The sequence below is a fragment of the Oncorhynchus keta genome, chromosome 4 (genome assembly GCF_023373465.1).
Source record: "Oncorhynchus keta strain PuntledgeMale-10-30-2019 chromosome 4, Oket_V2, whole genome shotgun sequence".
In the NCBI taxonomy this organism is placed as follows: domain Eukaryota; kingdom Metazoa; phylum Chordata; class Actinopteri; order Salmoniformes; family Salmonidae; genus Oncorhynchus; species Oncorhynchus keta.
The window spans coordinates 40,335,631-40,357,206 of record NC_068424.1 but is presented as its reverse complement, the minus strand read 5'-3'; the positions used below and the strand labels follow the sequence as shown (position 1 = coordinate 40,357,206).

Below are 21,576 nucleotides of genomic sequence, written 5' to 3'. Positions count from 1 at the left end.
TCTATCTCCCTTCTCTCCAATAACCTCTTGGCCCGGTTTCCCCCAGTCTGGCAGTCGGCTCGTAAAAATATAATAACAAATCAGTAATGTTACAGCAGTTCATGATTATTTATGAAACTCAATATTTGCTTTAACGCCGCCTTATACTATTTGAAATTCAATCTAATATCGGCTTTTTTTTCTGTTTTGAATATGAGGAGACTCCATTCCATTCAATATTCACTTTTATCAAATCAGCTCTTCCCATCACAGGAAATTAAGATTTCATCCAGTGTCCTTTTTTATCAATAGAATATCATTCCGTACTCCTGCTGTTTATTACATTTCAATCATAGTTTGATGAGGTGGGCTAAAGGTGCTTTCCAATAACTGTTTTATATCGTCAGTATTTGGTACTTGCACTACAGTTTCTCTTTATAATGAAAGTACATTATTTCTGTTTGCTCTGTACTATTCCACAGAAAAGATCAAGTTTGAATTGAACTTTACTGACCGTTCCCTCTCTCCTCAGGTGGACTTGGGTTTCCTTCGGTTTGTGTCGGCCATCGGAACACAGGGGGCCGTTTCCCAGGAGACCAGGAAAACCTACTGGATCAAGTCCTACAAGGTGGATGTCAGCTCTAACGGAGAAGACTGGATCACACTAAAGGAGGGGTCAAAACAGAAGGTAAGAGAGATTACTCCTCACCCACTCTGTACCCCACTGCCCACCTCTAAGATTGCATGGTGTCATAAGCGCATAGACTTTTCTTATACTTCAGCACTGTGTGTGTTACTGCAGAAGTAGCAGTACTTATAGAATAGTATATCAAAAGCAGAAGACATGGCCAACCAGACCCAGTACTTAAAATAGCCAGTAAAGTGTAAACTAACAGTCAGCCAGAGTTGAATTGTGGTCTCCTCCTTAATATTAGCTTGGATCTCTGTCTCAGCCACACCATACCTCAAAAAAGGGGAATGCCCCTGGCCTGGTCTGTGTTCTGTCTTTGTGTAACAAAAATGTTCCCACTATAATATTATGTGCTTAGAGTGGAATGCTAATACACACAACATTGTGTGAGAGAGACTGTATTTACAGTGCCGTACTACTCTGTCGTTTAAAGAGACTACAGTCGCCAAATCAAATTAGATTTGTCACAAGAGCAAAATACAACAAACCTTACCATGAAATGCTTACTTACAAGCCGTTAACAAACAATGTAGTTCAAGAAATAGAGATAGGGGGCAGTATTTTCACTTTGGATGAATTGCGTGCTCATAGTGAACTGCATCAAAATCTGTCCTAAATTGCTAATATATGCATATTATTATTCATATTGGATAGAAAACACTCTGAAGTTTCTAAAACCGTTTGAATTATGTCTGTGAGTATAACAGAACTCACAGGGCAGGCAATCTTCCAAACAAGTTTCGAAATCCTGAAAGTTGGGGCAACTTTGACGTCATCGCCCCCTCCCTTCCCAACAAGTTATGGATCTGGAAACACTTCCTACGTCTTCCAGTAGAAAGTGTAATGGAGCATTTGCTGTGAACTTTGACCTAATGGGAGGGAAAATAGTCGGTGTCGCAAGAGAATGCCATTTTGTTGTGGCGCATTTCTCTTTGAGTGCTACGGCTGTTCTAATCAGCCCCAGATGAAAACGAATGATCCGGTTGGAATGTTATTGGATATATATGATTATAACATCCTGAAGATTGATTCTGCACTTAGTTTGACCAGTTTGTTCGACCTGTAATATGTCTTTTGGAAGTTTTCATGCAATTTATCCTGGACCAGAAGTCATTTTTTGGGCATATGAGCTGAAAGTGGTAGCAAATGCTGCTACTTGGACACTAGAATTGAACATTATGAAACAAAACTATTTATTGTTGAACTAGGACTCCTTGCACTACATTCTGATGAAAGATCATCAAAGGTAAGGGAATATTTATGTTGTAATTTTGTATTTCTGTTGACTCCACCATGGCAGAGTAATATTGTTACGTCTTGAGCGCCGTCTCAGATTATTGCAATGTTAGGCTTTTTCCGTAAAGTTAAAGAAAATGTGACACAGCGGTTGCATTAAGAACCAGTGTATCTTTAATTATATGTAGAACATGTATATTTAGTAAAAGTTTAGGATGAGTATGGCGTCAATGTAAACCAAGATGTATGGATATAAAATGCATATTATCGAACAAAACAAAAGTACTGTGTAACATGTCATATGACTGTCATCTGATAAAGATTTTCAAGAGGTTAGTGATTGATTTTATTTTTAATCCTGCTTTTGTGATTTTATTTTTTGCTGGAAAAAAATGGCTACGTTTTTTCTTTGATTTGGTGGTGGTCTAACATAAATATATGTTGTGTTTTCGCCGTAAAACATTTAAAAAATCTGACACGCTGGGTAGATGAACAAGGTGTTTATCTTTCATTTGAGCTATTGGACTTGTTAATGTGTGGGGGTTAAATATTTCAAAATAATATTTTTGCATTCCCTGTGCCACCTTTTCAACTGAACGGGGGGGGTTCCCTGAGGGGAACCCCTCGCTTCGACAGGTTTTAAGAACATATTTTCAAAATAAAATAAGAAAATAAAACACAAAGTAACACAAAACAACAATAATGAATAATAACAGGTTAGTCAAGGTAATTTCTACATGTAGGTAGGGGTAAAGTGACTATGCATAGATAATAAACAGCAAGTAGGGGTGGGGGGGCCAATGTAAATAGTCCTGGTGGCCAGTTGATGAATTGTTCCGCAGTCTTATAGCTTGGGGATAGAAGCTGTTAATGAGCCTTTTGGACCTAGACTTGGCGCTCTGGTACCAGTTGCCGTGCTGTAGCATAGAGAACAGTCTATGACTTGGGTGACTGGAGTCTTTGACAATTTTTTGGGCCTTCCTCTGACACCGCCTGGTATATAGGTCCGAGTCATTTAGTGGGGGCTGGATGAAGTCATTGTTTACTGTGTGTCAGGCTCTGATATTTTTCTGAAGAAGGAAAGGGGTTATTAAAGGCTTTAATAAACCAGGAGTGATATGGATGAATGGAATGGGGAGGAGGGAGAGAGAAAGAAAAAGATGAATGGATGGAAAGAGGAGAGGTTCCATGTTTGAGCAGCTGGTAGAGGTGGCTAATAGTGAAAGAGAGAGTGAGAGAGAGAGAGAGAGAGAGAGAGAGAGAGAGAGAGAGAGAGAGAGAGAGAGAGAGAGAGAGAGAGAGAGAATCAGACCCGATCAGCCTGTGAAACAGACCAGCAGACTCTCCATCAGCCTGTGAAACAGACCAGCAGACTCTCCATCCGTAAACATCTCTCTGGGTGTTCACAGTCCACAGGACCAACAAGATGTTAGTTTGACCAGCCTAAGGATCTGTGGAACCTGGAAACAGTCACCATTGTGCGTGTGTGTGTTTGTGTCAAAATGTGTGTGTGTGTTTATGTCAAGGACAGCAACATTTTCCCCAAATAGCAACCAAAGTAGCACTTTTTGTGCTTGTGTGTGAGTGTGTGTACCCTACCCACCACCCCTCTCAGGCCCAATTTTTTTAAGACCTCTCCAAAGTATACAGTTCTTTTTTTAAAGCACCGGGTGCTTAAATGTGATGTGGAAAACCATGTTTCTATGTTCCGGACTCTAAAGTGCTTTTGTGAGGAGTGGGTCCCATTTACTAGGTGCTGAGCCCGCAGTTTGGCGCTTTACCATGATGGTGATGGCGCTAGCTAGCTGGAAAAAGCCAGGTACTGCGACAGAGAGAGAGAATCTCTGACCGGCCTGACATTTAAGAGAGTGGATAACTATCTTTTTTTCCCATTCCTTACTTCCGTTACTCAGTTGATGACTATTACAGTATCTATAGGGAACCAGGAGTGGGAAGCAGGGACAGGGAAGTGAGAATGGGGACAGGGAAGTGAGGATGGGGACAGGGAAGTGAGGATGGGGACAGGGAAGTGAGGATGGGGACAGGGAAGTGAGGATGGGGACAGGGAAGTGAGGATGGGGACAGGGACAGGGAAGTGAAGATAGGGACGGGGAAGTGAAGATAAGGACGGGGAAGTGAAGATAAGGACGGGGAAGTGAAGATAAGGACGGGGAAGTGAGGATAGGGACGGGGAAGTGAAGATAGGGACGGGGAAGTGAGGATAGGGACGGGGAAGTGAGGATAGGGACAGGGAAGTGAAGATAGGGACGGGGAAGTGAAGATAGGGACGGGGAAGTGAAGATAGGGACGGGGAAGTGAAGATAGGGACGGGGAAGTGAAGATAGGGACGGGGAAGTGAAGATAGGGACGGGGAAGTGAAGATAGGGACGGGGAAGTGAAGATGGGGACGGGGAAGTGAAGATAGGGACGGGGAGAGGAAGGCTCTTAGATGGACTTAAGGTTCCATTGGCCCTGCCTGCTGACATTTTATCTAATTTGACTCATGCACTTCAGCCAAGATTAGGTTTACTGCCAAGCTGATACTGATTGGCTAGCATTATTCTCCCACAGGGTTAACACCACAGTACCACTGGACGTCAGCAGAGTACAGAGTCACTCAGTCAGACAGGTCAGAGAGGCCCCACCAAGTGTGTGTGTGTGTGTGTGTGTGTGTGTGTGTGTGTGTGTGTGTGTGTGTGTGTGTGTGTGTGTGTGTGTGTGTGTGTGTGTGTGTGTGTGTGTGTGTGTGTGTGTGTGTGTGTGTGTGTGTGTGTGTGTGTGTGTGTGTGTGTACACGTTTTACTATACTTGTGAGTACCAGAAGTCCACACAAGAATAGTAAACCAACTAAAATTCAGAGAATACTATTTTTGGATTAGGACTAGAATTAGGGTTAGGGTTAATTTAATTAATGAAAAAATCCTACAATGTGATTTTCTGGATTATTTTTCTAATTTTGTCTGTCATAGTTGAAGTGTACCTATGATGAAAATTACAGGCCTCTCTCATCTTTTTAAGTGGGAGAACTTGCACAATTGGTGGCTGACTAAATACTTTTTTGCCCCACTGTATGTATGTATGTATGTATGTGTGTGTCCGTGCCTGCGTGTATGCGCGCGTGCTTGTAATAAAAGTTGTTCAGATAACTGATGGAGTAGCGGAAAGATGTTCAGAATCACTGATGGAGCAGCAGAAAGGGCACTGTGCTGTACTATACACTCATCTGTGTCTGTCCTCTCTGGAAGACATGTATTACCTGTATGTATTAGTTTAGTTGACATGTCATTAACACTCAGTTTGGTGGTACCTCATTTTGGTGGTAAAACTGTAGGCTAAAAGATTGAATTACTGTGTTGCTTTTTGCAGCAGTGTTACAAGTCAAATAGTTAATGTGGCCATTAAAATAAATTACAATATACTGTCCCTATGCTGTGTGGGAAACTGTGTGGTGCGAGGCCCAGGTCTCAGTTGGCCAAGTGGGCCTCTCTCCTGGTGAATCTACATCACGTACTAAACAAACTGTGAATAATTAACAACTTCTTGTCTCCATCCCAGGTTTTCCAAGGGAACACCAACCCTACTGATGTTGCCAGGACGATGCTTCCCAAACCCACTCTCACCCGCTTCGTCCGGGTCCGGCCCGTTGCCTGGGAAATGGGCATCGCTCTGCGCTTCGAGGTGTACGGCTGTAAGATATCAGGTCAGTACCATAGAAATCTCAGTGTTTCACACTGTCTGGCACTGGCAGACCAGACTCTACTAAGCGATGTTAGTTTGCCATCCAAATGGCAAAACAATATTCAAATGCATGCAAGTCACTGACTGTTGATGATATTTTATTTACCCGATTTTACTTTTTGGTAAAATGAGTAAGTGATATTTTTGCACAGGGCTCCTTTGTTTAGGCCTTTTGTCTCTCGTGTAACCTACCTGGTTGATGTTTTCCTCCTCGTCTTAGCTGAAATGGTTTACTATCTCACAGTAGTGAGAGCCCAGTGAGAGAAGGTTTACTCTGAGGCAAGTGCTGCCTTCTGCATTATGAAGGAGAGGCACATGAAGGGGATTACGTATTTATGTTACCTGATGTTTGAATGTACCTCATTCAATATGGATGACTTCAACAGCAAGCAGGCAGGCAGAGCTCTTGGAGCGGGGGCCAGCAGAGCGCCTTCCCCTAGCGGAGTGCTGCTGCTTCTACTGCGTAGACACACACATACACACACACACACACCACCTCCATGGCTCTGGTCCACCTTCCTGTTCCCTCCTCCCCACCCCCCCTAGCCTCAGTCTCCCGCTACAGTGATCCTCATCAGTGTGATGTTGGAACCTTTCCACCCACTGCAAGGCTTTGATTGTGGCTGGGTTCATATCGTCACTTCCCTTTTTGTCATCCATTTCTTTTATGGGCATGTGAAAGGAGTTATGTGTGTGTGGGGTTCTTTTTCATGTGTGTGAAATTGTTTGTCTGCAAGTCTGTCTATGTTCTCTTGCTTTTGAATGTTTATTAGTATTTGTGTTCTTGTTAGTGTGTGTTCCTTTTATGTGTGTGCGTCTCATTGCGTTTGTGTGTGTGTGTGTGTGTGTGTGTGTGTGTGTGTGTGTGTGTGTGTGTGTGTGTGTGTGTGTGTGTGTGTGTGTGTGTGTGTGTGTGTGTGTGTGTGTGTGTGTGTGTGTGTGTGTGTGTGTGTGTGTGTGTATTTACATATATGTGTATCTGTGGCAGAGAGGAGGACAGTGCGGTGCTGGCACATAGCTGGAGAGGGTTTGGGCTTGCGACCAGACTGCACTACAGACACAAAGACCACACTGCAGACACATCACAGGAGCAGGGAGTGCCACAGGGCCCCTCTGTGCCGTCATCAGCCTGCGGCAGGCAGAACACCACTCTGATCATGCTGCCAGCTGGGATGTTCTGCAGGCACTCAGAGAGCGGATGGGGGTGGGAGGGGAATCTTGTAATGCTCAAGTCAGGTTTGAGAAGGTTCCAAGTATATATTCTTATACGCGTGATTTCTGAATTTGTTCCTTAGCTAGATTTCCTTCCAAATGGCAACAGATTTTCATGCAAATACTCTAGAATTTTAGAACTCTAGAACTCTCAATTTTCCCACCAGTGGTGTGTTTTCACCAATTGCACTTTCTGTGGGTAAAAATCAGTGCGTGAATATGTAGTGCACACAAAATAATTTTTTTCACTTAAATTTTCATGTACTGAATAAAACTGTAAAGTTCAATATATTTCCATCATACTTTCAACTCTATCGATATTTTTGCCACAAAAAACGGTTGTGTTAAATAGCAAATGTGCCTGCTCTGGTCTTGGCATTTGCGCTCCAGCAAACAGATTGCAGATACAGTGTTGGTAGGCTCTGCAGGTAGGCTAGTCTACATGATGAGATTATTATTACACATACACACACACACACACACACACACCGTGCCTTGGAAAGGCGAATCAAGGTCACAGTGCACTTTCACCACCCTGCGAAATTCATCATTTCATCTGTAGCCTACTATACTGCTCGGTTTCCCAGTCATAGTGGGAGGACCACACACCATATCATTGCTTGACTGCAAGTTTACTTCGATATGATGGTTATTAAATCAATATTTGCGCATAAAGGTGTTTCCACCGCGCATAAAGGCGTTTCTCACATAATTAATTTTACAGACCCAAAAAGATCCCACAATGTAGAACAAACAAATTGTCGGCATTTATAAAATTGTATCGAAACTTCCTGTTTCCACACAGCTGTCGTGACTTTTTTTTAATACGGTATGACTTTACTCTACACATGCTGTATATAGATTTTTTTTTACTGTATTATTGATTGTATGTTGGTTTATTCCATGTGTACCTCTGTGTTGTTGTATGTGTCAAATTGCTTCCCTTTATCTTGGCCAGGTCGCAGTTGCAAATGAGAACTTGTTCTCAACTAGCCTACCTGGTAAAATAAAGGTGAAATCAAATAAAACTCGCATAAAAACTGTGGATGGAAACATGGTTATTGTTCCAAAATGGGATTCTTAGGCAACAGGACAGTTATCCCCCACTGCCAGTAAAAACCAAGGCACGCTGCCTGTTAATTGTCTTTCTGCTATCTTTCAACTTGTATATTTCACAACAGTTTGAAACGAGGTGCGTTCCTCCTCATTAATTAACATAGAAGTAGCCCATTTCACTGTGGCAGACAACTTACGTTTGAGGCATGCTATGCTGATGTAAGGCAAGGATTAGCTAGATGAGGCGGACAAACTTCTCTTTTTGATGAGAGCCCAATGGCCCAAGCATTCCACCAGTGTTTCCCTAGGTCAAGTATGCAGACATTTGCTACATTTCCAGTCAGAACAGAACCGGCCCAAACTTTTTCACCCGGGTTTTTTATTGTTGTTTTCCTTACTAATAATTACTCTGTGTGTTCGTATCAAAGTAAGTGCCTTGTTTCTTTATCATAATGCAGTTTCTGTATATTGGGTTGTGTAATTTCTACTGTAGCACATCGTATTTATGTATGGCGCATATTGTATTCTGTGTGTATTCCTTTACAGCCACGGACAAGCAAGGTACTGATTTCATAACCTTTATGGTGTTATACTCAATTGTGCTTATGTAGTTACATGTTTCTATTAGTTCTGTAAAACAATGCTGATGCTAATGGCATCAAAGAAGTATTAGCAAAGATTTTTATAACAAACCCAAGATAGACCAGCGCCTGTCATTTCCAATGGGAGCAAATTAATCATAGTGGGCAGAATAAGCAAGGAGGTAGGCAGAGCCAAGAGGTGGGCAGAGCCAAGCATGAGCTAGTAAGATCCTATTGGTGCGTTCTAGCATTCATTTGCATAGTTCCGTTAGGGAATGCCTACCCTGTGAAGTGTGCATGTGCAAAACTTCTGTTGTATCCTGAAGCTACCCAGGCTGGCCTTATCATAACCATTGAATTGCCCTGTATTTGGCCTGCATAGCTATGCCCTTCCCCCTTATGGAGCTCTGAAGTTATATCCTGATATTGTATTGTAATTACTAATAATTCCTCTTTATTCTGTATTTCAGAAACTACACACATACAGTATAGAACATAACTTGCCAACATATTTACTTTCAATCTCTTTTCGATTTTTAATTTGATTATACCTTCCGGTAACCTGCCTCACCCAATGTGATACGGAATCGCTATTATTTTATATTTTTAGAACACATTCAAGAACCTCCAGAAGCTAAACAGCTAACTAGCTACAAGCTATTTAGTCATTGTTAGCCACTGCTAGCGGCTTTTACCTTCTGCACAGCCAGCCAGTTTTTTTAACCTGGATAATACTCGCCGGTCTAGCTTCCCTGCCCCATCCACCGCTGCCCCCCTGAACACTGATCACTTGGCTACATAGCTGATGTATGCTGGACTGTCCATTAATCACGGTACTCCATTCTGCTTGTTTATGTTTTATCTGTCGGCCCCAGCCGCACTCAGGCTCTGTGTGTAGTTAATCCGACCCTCCCTGCCTAGTCAACGCCATTTTACCTGCTGTTGTTGTGCTAGCTGATTAGCTGTTGTTGTCTCACCTACTGGTTTAGCTAGCTCTCCCAATTCAACACCTGTGATTACTGTATACCTCGCTGTATGTCTCTATCAAATGTCAATATGCCTTGTATACTGTTGTTCAGGTTAGTTATCATTGTTTTAATTTACAATGGAGCCCCTAGTTCCACTCTTCATACCCTGGATACCTCCTTTGTCCCACCTCCCACACATGCTGTGACCTCGCCCTACAACCAGCATGTCTAGAGATACAACCTCTCTCATCATCACCCAGTGCCTGGACTTACCTCAACTGTACCTGCACCCCACCATACCCCTGTCTGAGCATTATGCCCTGAATATATTCTACCATGCCCAGAAATCTGCTCCTTTTATTCTTTGTCCCCAACGCTCTAGGCGACCAGTTTTGATAGCCTTTAGCCGCACCCTCATACTACTCCTCCTCTGTTCCGTGGGTGATGTTGAGGTAAACTCAGGCCCTGCATGTCCCCAGGCACCCTCATTTGTTGACTTCATGCATGTCAACATCAGAAGCCTCCTCCCTAAGTTTGTTTTACTCACTGCTTTAGCACACTCTGCTAACCCTGATGTCCTTGCAGTGTCTGAATCCTGGCTCAGGAAGGCCACCAAAAATTTGGAGATTTCCATACCCAACTATAACATTTTCCGTCAAGATAGAACTGCCAAAGGGGGAGGAGTTGCAGTCTACTGCAGAGAGAGCCTGCAAAGTAATGTCATACTTTCCAGGTCCATACACAAACAGTTCGAACTACTGATTTTAAAAATGACTCTCTCCAGAAATAAGTCTCTCAATGTTGCCGCCTGCTACCGACCCCCCTCAGCTCCCAGCTGTGCCCTGGACACCATTTGTGAATTGATCGCCCCCCATCTAGCTTCAGAGTTTGTTCTGTTAGGTGACCTAAACTGTGATATGCTTAACACCCCGGCAGTCCTACAATCTAAGCTAGATGCCCTGAATCTCACACAAATCATCAAGGAACCCACCAGGTACAACCCTAAATCTGTAAACAAGGGCACCCTCATAGACGTCATCCTGACCAACTGGCCCTCCAAATACACCTCCGCTGTCTTCAACCAGGATCTCAGCGATCACTGCCTCATTGCCTGTATCCGCTACGGAGCCGCAGTCAAATGACCACCCCTCATCACTGTCAAACGCTCCCTAAAACACTTCTGTGAGCAGGCCTTTCTAATCGACCTGGCCCGGGTATCCTGGAAGGACATTGACCTCATCCCGCCAGTGGAAGATGCCTGGTCATTCTTTAAAAGTAACTTCCTCACCATTTTAGATAAGCATGCTCCGTTCAAAAAATGCAGAACTAAGAACAGATATAGCCCTTGGTTCACTCCAGACCTGACTGCCCTCGACCAGCACAAAAACATCCTGTGGCGGACTGCAATAGCATAAAATAGTTCCCGCGATATGCAACTGTTCAGGGAAGTCAGGAACAAATACACGCAGTCAGTCAGGAAAGCTAAGGCCAGCTTCTTCAGGCAGAAATTTGCATCCTGTAGCTCCAACTCCAAAAAGTTCTGGGACACTGTGAAGTCCATGGAGAACAAGAGCACCTCCTCCCAGCTGCCCACTGCACTGAGGCTAGGTAACACGGTCACCACCGATAAATCCATGATTATCGAACACTTCAACAAGCATTTCTCAACGGCTGGTCATGCCTTCCGCCTGGCTACTCCAACCTCGGCCAACAGCTCCGCCCCCCCCGCAGCTACTCGCCCAAGCCTCTCCAGGTTCTCCTTTACCCAAATACAGATAGCAGATGTTCTGAAAGAGCTGCAAAACCTGGACCCATACAAATCAGCTGGGCTTGACAATCTGGACCCTCTATTTCTGAAACTATCCGCCGCCATTGTCGCAACCCCTATTACCAGCCTGTTCAACCTCTCTTTCATATAGTCTGAGATCCCCAAGGATTGGAAAGCTGCCGCAGTCATCCCCCTCTGCAAAGGGGGAGACACCCTGGACCCAAACTGTTACAGACCTATATCCATCCTGCCCTGCCTATCTAAGGTCTTTGAAAGCCAAGTCAACAAACAGGTACCTTCTCCGCTGTGCAATCTGGTTTCCGAGCCGGTCACGGGTGCACCTCAGCCACGCTCAAGGTACTAAACGATATCATAACCGCCATTGATAAAAGACAGTACTGTGCAGCCGTCTTCATCGACCTGGCCAAGGCTTTCGACTCTCTCAATCACCATATTCTTATCGGCAGACTCAGTAGCCTCGGTTTTTCTGATGACTGCCGTGCCTGGTTCACCAACTACTTTGCAGACAGAGTTCAGTGTGTCAAATCGGAGGGCATGCTGTCCGGTCCTTTGGCAGTCTCTATGGGGGTGCCACAGGGTTCAATTCTCAGGCCAACTCTTTTCTCTGTATACATCAATGAGGTCGCTCTACGCAGACGACACCATTCTGTATACTTCCGGCCCTTCTTTGGACACTGTGTTAACAACCCTCCAGGCAAGCTTCAATGCCATACAACTCTCCTTCCTTGGCCTTCCATTGCTCTTAAATACAAGTAAAACTAAATGCATGCTCTTCCACCGATCGCTACCCGCACCTACCCGCCTGTCCAACATCACTACTCTGGACGGCTCTGACTTAGAATACGTGAACAACTACAAATACTTAGGTGTCTGGTTAGACTGTAAACTCTCCTTCCTCCTTGGAGAGGTTGGTTGGGGGTCACGGCGATTTAGACAGCTAGCCAGGCCATCGGTAGCAAGCTAGCATAGGATGGAGGTCTGTTGCCACCTCTTGCGTTCCGTCAGTAGATTAGTGGGGTTCCGTGTGGTAGAGGGGATTAATCCAAATCACACAACAACAACAAAAATAAAAACAATAGATATAGTTATAGAGGCCCAAGAAAACATAATAATAATAAAAATAAATAAATTGTCCGATGTCTATTCAGATAGCAGCCGGTAAGACAGCTAACGGTTAGCAGGCCGCAGATGGGCGTCCAGGTAACGTCGCGACGGAGGAGCCAGCCGGATCTCCTTCGGGTAGATAACGTCGGCAGTCCAGTTGTGAAGGCCCGGTGGGGCTCCGCGTAGGCAGTAAAACAGGTCCGGATAGGTGACTGCAGCCCAGGAGTGATTGATGGAACTCAGGAGTGATTGACGGAGCTGGCTAGCTCCGGAATAATTGATGTTTGCTCCGGAATCGCCGAAAGTCGATAGTCACACGGATAGCAGCTAGCTAGCTGTGAGATTCGGGTATGAATGTCCAGAGAGCAGTTCAAATCCAGGGACATGGAGAGAAAAATTGGTCCGGTATGTTCCGTTCCGAGCCGCGCTGCGCCGTACAAAACTGGCGATAGATTTTTGAGCTAAAGGATAGCTGATGACCACAAACCGTGGTTAGCTGAATACTAACGATTTGCCAGTAAAGAAGCTAACTAGCTTCTGAACTAGCTTCTGAATTAGCTTCTGAACTAGCTTCTGAATTAGCTTCTGGGTTAGCTTCTGGCTAGCTTCTGGCTAGTTTCTGGCTAGCTTCTTGGAGTTTCTGGCTAGCTTCTTGGAGGATTACAGATTTGAGGTAAATAATACTTTTTTATAAATATAAATTGGTGCGGCGGGTTGCAGGAGAGTGTTTTGAAGATGAGTTGATGGAAAATAAAAATAAAATGTATGTGAAAAAAGTTGTAAATATATATATATATACAGGACACGACAAGACGAGGACAAAAGACGTCTGAACTGCTATGCCATCTTGGTTGACATCAAACATCTCCAATCGAAAATCAAATCTAGAGTCGGCTTTCTATTCCTCAACAAAGCCTCCTTCACTCACGCCGCCAAACTTACCCTAGTAAAACTGACTATCCTACCGATCCTCGACTTCGGCGATGTCATCTCCAAAATAGCTTCCAACACTCTACTCAGCAAACTGGATGCAGTTTATCACAGTGCCATCCGTTTTGTCACTAAAGCACCTTATACCACCCACCACCGCGACCTGTATGCTCTAGTCGGCTGGCCCTCGCTACATATTCGTCGCCAGACATTTACATTTACATTTATTTAAGTCATTTAGCAGACGCTCTTATCCAGAGCGACTTACAAATTGGTGCATTCACCTTATGACATCCAGTGGAACAGCCACTTTACAATAGTGCATCTAAATCTTTTAAGGGGGGTGAGAAGGATTACTTTATCCTATCCTAGGTATTCCTTAAAGAGGTGGGGTTTCAGGTGTCTCCGGAAGGTGGTGATTGACTCCGCTGTCCTGGCGTCGTGAGGGAGTGTGTTCCACCATTGGGGAGCCAGAGCAGCGAACAGTTTTGACTGGGCTGAGCGGAAACTGTACTTCCTCAGTGGTAGGGAGGCGAGCAGGCCAGAGGTGGATGAACGCAGTGCCCTTGTTTGGGTGTAGGGCCTGATCAGAGCCTGGAGGTACTGAGGTGCCGTTCCCCTCACAGCTCCGTAGGCAAGCACCATGGTCTTGTAGCGGATGCGAGCTTCAACTGGAAGCCAGTGGAGAGAGCGGAGGAGCAGGGTGACGTGAGAGAACTTGGGAAGGTTGAACACCAGACGGGCTGCGGCGTTCTGGATGAGTTGTAGGGGTTTAATGGCACAGGCAGGGAGCCCAGCCAACAGCGAGTTGCAGTAATCCAGACGGGAGATGACAAGTGCCTGGATTAGGACCTGCGCCGCTTCCTGTGTGAGGCAGGGTCGTACTCTGCGGATGTTGTAGAGCATGAACCTACAGGAACGGGCCACCGCCTTGATGTTAGTTGAGAACGACAGGGTGTTGTCCAGGATCACGCCAAGGTTCTTAGCGCTCTGGGAGGAGGACACAATGGAGTTGTCAACCGTGATGGCGAGATCATGGAACGGGCAGTCCTTCCCCGGGAGGAAGAGCAGCTCCGTCTTGCCGAGGTTCAGCTTGAGGTGGTGATCCGTCATCCACACTGATATGTCTGCCAGACATGCAGAGATGCGATTCGCCACCTGGTCATCAGAAGGGGGAAAGGAGAAGATTAATTGTGTGTCGTCTGCATAGCAATGATAGGAGAGACCATGTGAGGTTATGACAGAGCCAAGTGACTTGGTGTATAGCGAGAATAGGGAGGGCCTAGAACAGAGCCCTGGGGGACACCAGTGGTGAGAGCGCGTGGTGAGGAGACAGATTCTCGCCACGCCACCTGGTAGGAGCGACCTGTCAGGTAGGACGCAATCCAAGCGTGGGCCGTGCCGGAGATGCCCAACTCGGAGAGGGTGGAGAGGAGGATCTGATGGTTCACAGTATCGAAGGCAGCCGATAGGTCTAGAAGGATGAGAGCAGAGGAGAGAGAGTTAGCTTTAGCGGTGCGGAGAGCCTCTGTGATACAGAGAAGAGCAGTCTCAGTTGAATGACTAGTCTTGAAACCTGACTGATTTGGATCAAGAAGGTCATTCTGAGAGAGATAGCGGGAGAGCTGGCCAAGGACGGCACGTTCAAGAGTTTTGGAGAGAAAAGAAAGAAGGGATACTGGTCTGTAGTTGTTGACATCGGAGGGATCGAGTGTAGGTTTTTTCAGAAGGGGTGCAACTCTCGCTCTCTTGAAGACGGAAGGGACGTAGCCAGCAGTCAGGGATGAGTTGATGAGCGAGGTGAGGTAAGGGAGAAGGTCTCCGGAAATGGTCTGGAGAAGAGAGGAGGGGATAGGGTCGAGCGGGCAGGTTGTTGGCCGGCCGGCCGTCACAAGACGCGAGATTTCATCTGGAGAGAGAGGGGAGACCCACTGGCTCCAGGTCACCTACAAGTCCATGCTAGGTAAAGCTCCGCCTTATCTCAGTTCGCTGGTCACGATGGCAACACCCACCCGTAGCACGCGCTCCAGCAGGTGTATCTCACTGATCATCCCTAAAGCCAACACCTCATTTGGCCGCCTTTCATTCCAGTTCTCTGCTGCCTGTGACTGGAACGAATTGCAAAAATCGCTGAAGTTGGAGACTTTTATCTCCCTCACCAACTTCAGACATCTGCTATCTGAGCAGCTAGCCGATCACTGCAGCTGTACATAGTCTATCGGTAAATGGCCCACCCACTGTTTTTATTTATGTACTTTTCTGCTCTTTTGCACACCAATATCTCTACCTGTACATGACCATCTGATCATTTATCACTCCAGTGTTAATCTGCAAAATTGTAATTATTCGCCTACCTCCTCATGCCTTTTGCACACCATGTATATAGACTCTCTTTTTTTTCTACTGTGTTATTGACTTGTTAATTGTTTACTCCATGTGTAACTCTGTGTTGCCTGTTCACACTTCTATGCTTTATCTTGGCCAGGTCGCAGTTGCAAATGAGAACTTGTTCTCAACTAGCCTACCTGGTAAAATAAAGGTGAAATAAAACAAAAACAAATAAAACATCATAACTGGAACTGAACATCTTTTGTGCTGAAGATTGAGGGCAGCGTTGTATGCTAGCAACATACTGTTTGAAGAGGGAGTGGATACCATGATGAGAGAGTGGGGAGGTGGGTGAGATATTGTCAATACAATTGCATAATGGAACTATATTTGATTTGTATGTGAACTGTATGTCCATTTGCAAATAAAAAGGGGCGTGGCACTCAAGACGGGGTCTCATCAAAACCAAGATCAGGGCCAGGAGGGGTGAAATGGCTCGAGGCCTTCCAGCTCCTGCAGACCTACTGTACTTCAACCAATGTTGGTCTGCCTACATCACCCAAAAAATAATCATTGTTAAAATGTACAAAAATCTCCAGAATTTCTGCATTTGTGAGCTGTCTCTTTTTGAAAGACATATCTTATGCTACAGCTTAGCCCACTAGCTACATTGGCTACATAAACAACAACAATGATCAGAGTGTCAGTTGACGTGATTGGCTGCCGGTGTGGTGATACTGATGATATGTCTCCACAGATTGTTTGTTTACATTGCAGGTTAGGATAATTAACGTGGCAAGTTAGGAACTAATGCAGAAGGTTAGGTGAATTAAAATACATCTAGCCACAACAGTAAAAATATAAACAAATCATCAGCATCATAACAATGGCATGGGCCACTTGTATCATCAATAAATCACTATTAGAAAATGGTTTGTGTGGTAATAATTTCTTTATTTACTGTTTTATTCACGTTTTCAAGTACTGGTGACAAATCATGCATTCCAATTCTTGCATAGATTGTAATGGACACGTGTGTTAAATACTTTTTTGAAGGTTGTACTGATTATGATAAGCTAAGCTATTTTCCAGCTATATGTGGATCCATGTTTGTTGACATCATTCAAAGCATTTTGGGTATCATGTAAACGTCTGTCAGACCAAAGATGTTATAGCAAAACGAGGTAAAGGGATTGTTCACTCATCTTTCCGGAAATGAGTGATGGGAGGTGAATGATGGTAGATGACACACCCCCTTCGCCTTCAACATGCATATTGCAAACAAACCCAACTTAACTTGTCACCTCTTATCTTTGGTTGACAAAGAAAAATCTTCTTGTCACTTGCTAGCTAGCTAACTGCAGCTAATTCAGTCACGTCAAACATTGAACCTGGAATAACAGTACACTAGTTGCATTTCAATTGGCATTTACTTGGATATGTCCATGATAATGACGTTTGTTGCATGATTTCGACTGGCTCAGAAAAAATTTTTTGTCTGGGCACTGTTCACTCTGATAATACAGAGATCAAACTTCAAAAGGTTGTACAGGCAGACAGCGAGGTTTATAACCGCCAATGTACCAAACTAAATGCTAGGCTGGAAGCAAGGGGAAAATAATGTTCAACTTGAGATAAATCAAACAGATGATTCGGACAGCAACATGAACAATTTATTCTTATTGAGGCGCAGTGATAATTTTCAGATTAGCAGGCATACAGTAGGTGTGTCTGTAATGGCCATTACAGCACGGCATGGAACGCTGCTCGTCCATTCGTCATCCAGTATCCAAACAACCAATCTTAAAATTAAGTGATAATGCCGGAGAAGCTGGTGTTTGGAAGATAAATCCTCCAAAAAACGGCTTCGAGGGCATTATCACTTTTATACAACGCATTACCATCATATTCAAATAATAGATATATTTTCATTAAACATTTTATTTGTATTAATTTACTCATACTATTTCATCCTTCCACAAGATATAGTCTAGACACAAATCTAGGGTTGCTACCCAACCCGGATGGTCGTTCGTTCTATCGGTTCGGTTGCTAGAGCTTTTTGTTTTGTATCTATGGACGCGACCCAGTCCTTCTGAGTGTTCCATTGCCATACTGGCTGGCAACGCTCTTATCCCTTGCAATCTAGCTAGCTAGCCAACTACGGTCACGTCTGAAAGTGCAGCTAGAATAAGGCTAAAGTAGTTACATTTGCATTTGTTTCTAGACACATTCATTTGGATGCATCCATAACAATAAGCTAATGAGGCACGATTTCACCTGGCATAGAAAATGTGCTCACTCATCAGGACACTGTTGCTCAGAGGAGATAGCTGTGTTATTGGCTAGCACAATCACTTCAAACTGAAGCTGGAAAGATGGCAAACTAGCTGCACTTCGTTTCATTTGATATTTTTTTCAAATGACAATTCTTTGTACATATCCATAAAAATGATGCCTGCTGATTCATGACTTCGACTGATTGAGAAACACCGCCTGCCTGTCCGTCTGATCCCGACACGTTCATTAATATGGGACAACTGGAGATCGTATTTGAACATTGAAACAATACTGCAAATGTCGGAGAGACAGCATGATTTATACAAATCTCCGCTGTTGAAAACGAAATGTTAGTCTAAAAGAAATGTGAGATAATGTCTAGATGCTTTTTATAGTGGAGATCAAGTTTATAAATTGCTTGGCTGGGCTGATGAGACAGTGGATTGCGCAGTCAGAACAGAGTAAATAGGCATTTTAATGTCATAGACTTAGCCGATGGTAACTTGTGGAATAGACACCAGCTGGAATGCGGTTTATAACCACTCTGCATTCAGGATTAAACCCACCCGTTGTATAATTACTATGAGCTGAGAGTTGGCTATATATAGCCGCTTGTGTTAGCTCACCCTTTACTCAGTTAGTGCTAAGAGTAATGTAGCCTACATTTTCCGATTTGGATGACAAAAGTGTTATGCAGTTGCTACTTCTGTGACTGTCTGAACATTGCATACAGACATCACTCAAATGTATTTATAAAGCCCTTCTTCCATCAGCTGATGTCACAAAGTGCTGTACAGAAACCCAGCCTAAAACTCCAAACAGCAAGCAATGCAGGTGTAGAAGCACTAGGACAAGTTAACCTAGAAAGGCTAGGACAAGCTCCCTAGAAAGGCCAGAACCAAGGAAGAAATAAACGGTTCACATTGAGGACATAACCTTGTGAAGACTGTGTTTGTGCAAAATGTTTCTGTGAAAAAAACGGTGGTTTGCTCAAACGCTGACTGTTGCGTCAATCATCACTAGACGTTCCAATGAAGTGTTTCTAATCACACCGGTTAGAGCGTATGTTGCAGGGACCACTGTAGAATGATCACACCCACATGTTCATACATGTCAACGGGGTTTTTAACTGTTTTCAGTTTTCAGTCCAGTCCACCTGGCAATCCTCTAATCACATAGATTCAGAGAGAATCATCATTTAATGAGATTACTGACAGTATACAAATACTTTTCATGAGATACAAAAATGTGTCCCAATTTAAGCCCACAGAAAACCAGGGCCTTCAGGCTGTGTCTAATCACATCTGGTATTTGCACATGTGAGATGTGCCCTGCGGTCAGAGATACACAGCTACTTATTAACCTCATCCCTGCTGACTGCTTAGTTTCTGCTGTTCTGTTGGTAAATAAGCCCATGTGTGTGTTTAGCCAGAGAATTCTCCACTCAAACCCTGGGTTACCCTGCCCCTTACAGTGGTGTTCCACCACACACACACACATATACACGGTCGGTGTGTCCGCCATGCGTGCCGTCCCAAACAATCTCCAACCAGACCGCTGAGGTGCATTAACAGCTCATTCCTACAGTTTGGATGGCTCTGATCACCCAAACTTTCCAACCCCTGGACCCCCCCAACTCTGTTTTATCCAACTACTTCAAAGAGCGAGAGTGCGAGCCATTGCAGTGGAGTGCCTTAGCCTCCCTCTGACACAGGCACTATCAGAGATCACACTCACAGGGCTCTTGGCAGCTGACGAAAGGGAACCCTCAAATGGATGACAAATCTCCCAGTGAGCGTTTGGACCTGTCCCGAGGAACCATGGAGTTCTCTCTAATTTAATTTAGACTAGTTCATTCTCTGATTCGAACATGAACAACATCAGATAACTATAAAGACAGAGAGAGAGGACTGAAACGAAGCCTTTTTCTGTTGAGTTGGCAGAGTTATTCTGAGTTTAATACAGATGCAGACGTTCCAAAATGTATCTGCTTTTATCCCGTTCCCTGGGAGCAGATTGTAAGGATGATATTGGTTACTGCAGGTCACTGCAGACTCAGACGCTTTTGATGAAGTGGAAGGAAATGTAAGAGACGGCCAGCCAGGAGACAGACAAGCCAGCCAGCCTGTATGTGTGTTGGTTCATTGACAGAACATTTCTGCCAGCAAACGAAACGGTGCAGCACAAAGTGAAATCGGTACTGGAAGCATGCAGCTAGGGCATATGAAACGTAGAATGAAAGGCAGAATGCACAAGGTTCTGAAAATGAACTAACGCAGATTCAGGATGAAAGTTCTGAGAACACAGGGCTAAATGAAAGCAGAGGTATAGAAAGACAAAAGGAAAGGGGGGAGGGGAAATGGGCATAGAGGGAGAGGGTTAGAGATGAAAGAAAATCCCAGAATGCATAGAGGTAGAAACGAACGGCGAAGGAGAGGATCATTTTAATTGGCTGCCGGGAGACAATCGCTGTGGGCAGAGACATTAGTATGCAAGACATCAGGAGAGAGGTAGAGTGTGTGTGAGAGAGAGAGAGCGAGAGGGGGGGAGAGAGAAATGTCTAGAGAGGTGGATGCATCAGAGAAACTGTTTCTCACACCATCCCTATTCATCGCTATAACTCACTGTCTCAATCATTCACTTCATCCCCGTCTTTCCCCCCTTAAAAACGTAAACCATGAAGAACAACCTTCTCTGGCTGCTGATACAAATCATTTATTGCTATATTTATATCCCAGCAGGTACTCTCTCAAATCACCTCTTGCTCAATGAAAGACTTCTGTTAACCCCTCTCTCTCCCTCTCTCAGAGTACCCATGTTCGGGCATGCTGGGCATGGTATCAGGTCTGATCACAGATGCCCAGATCACAGCTTCGTCCCACACTGACCGGAGCTGGGTTCCTGAGAACGCCCGCCTGCTGACCAGCCGCTCCGGGTGGACCCTGCTTCCCCAGCCCCAGCCCTTCTCCTCAGAGTGGCTACAGGTTAGATCACCTACAATAATAGACTTTTCTGATATTTTTAATCGCTTTGTAATTAGAGAAAGGTTTAATGGTTATGAAATATTGGTTCATATACAGTAACATATCACAATACATTTTGGTTTTCAGTATATATTCTGCATTCACATACAAAGAATTTGGCAAAATTTATGATGACATTGCAAATAAACAGTTTGGTAACGCTTTACTTAAGGCATGCACGTATAATGCATTATGATTCTGTCATAATGCGTTATAAGACTTGTCATGCATGTCTATGAACTGCTTATAAGGCGTTTCATCTCCATTCATCTGCAGGTGGATCTGGGGGAGGAGAAGCTGGTGAGAGGACTCATCATCCAGGGAGGGAAATACAGAGAGAACAAGGTTTTCATGAAGAAGTTCAGACTGGGATACAGTAACAATGAATCTGATTGGAAGATGGTCCAGGACACTAATGGCAACAAGCCAAAGGTGAGAGAGGACGTTTTGATTGGTTGTTTGTTTGTTTGTTTGTTTGTTGTGTTTACCGTGTTGAGGAGATGACAAAAAAATAGGGTTTGGTTGACTAACTAATGGAAAATGATCTTAATATTTTCAACTGAAAACCATCCACAGACATACAGTAACATTGATACAGGTAATAATCCCTGTCCTGTGGCCAAATCCATTTGGGTAGTACTCTATAGCACATTTGTATAAC

General features: G+C 44.3%; 1 protein-coding gene across 3 annotated transcripts in view; it reads left to right on the top strand.

The window, feature by feature from the left end:
* nrp1a (neuropilin 1a) overlaps positions 1-21,576 on the top strand; it is a 123,244-nt gene that overhangs the window by 85,052 nt on the left and 16,616 nt on the right. For all 3 annotated transcript variants that reach the window (XM_052506845.1, XM_052506849.1, XM_052506843.1), the window contains exons 8-11: positions 512-667; positions 5,462-5,606; positions 20,701-20,876; positions 21,192-21,347. In XM_052506845.1, the coding sequence (XP_052362805.1) occupies positions 512-667; positions 5,462-5,606; positions 20,701-20,876; positions 21,192-21,347 (633 nt within the window). The remainder of the gene's footprint in view (positions 1-511; positions 668-5,461; positions 5,607-20,700; positions 20,877-21,191; positions 21,348-21,576) is intronic.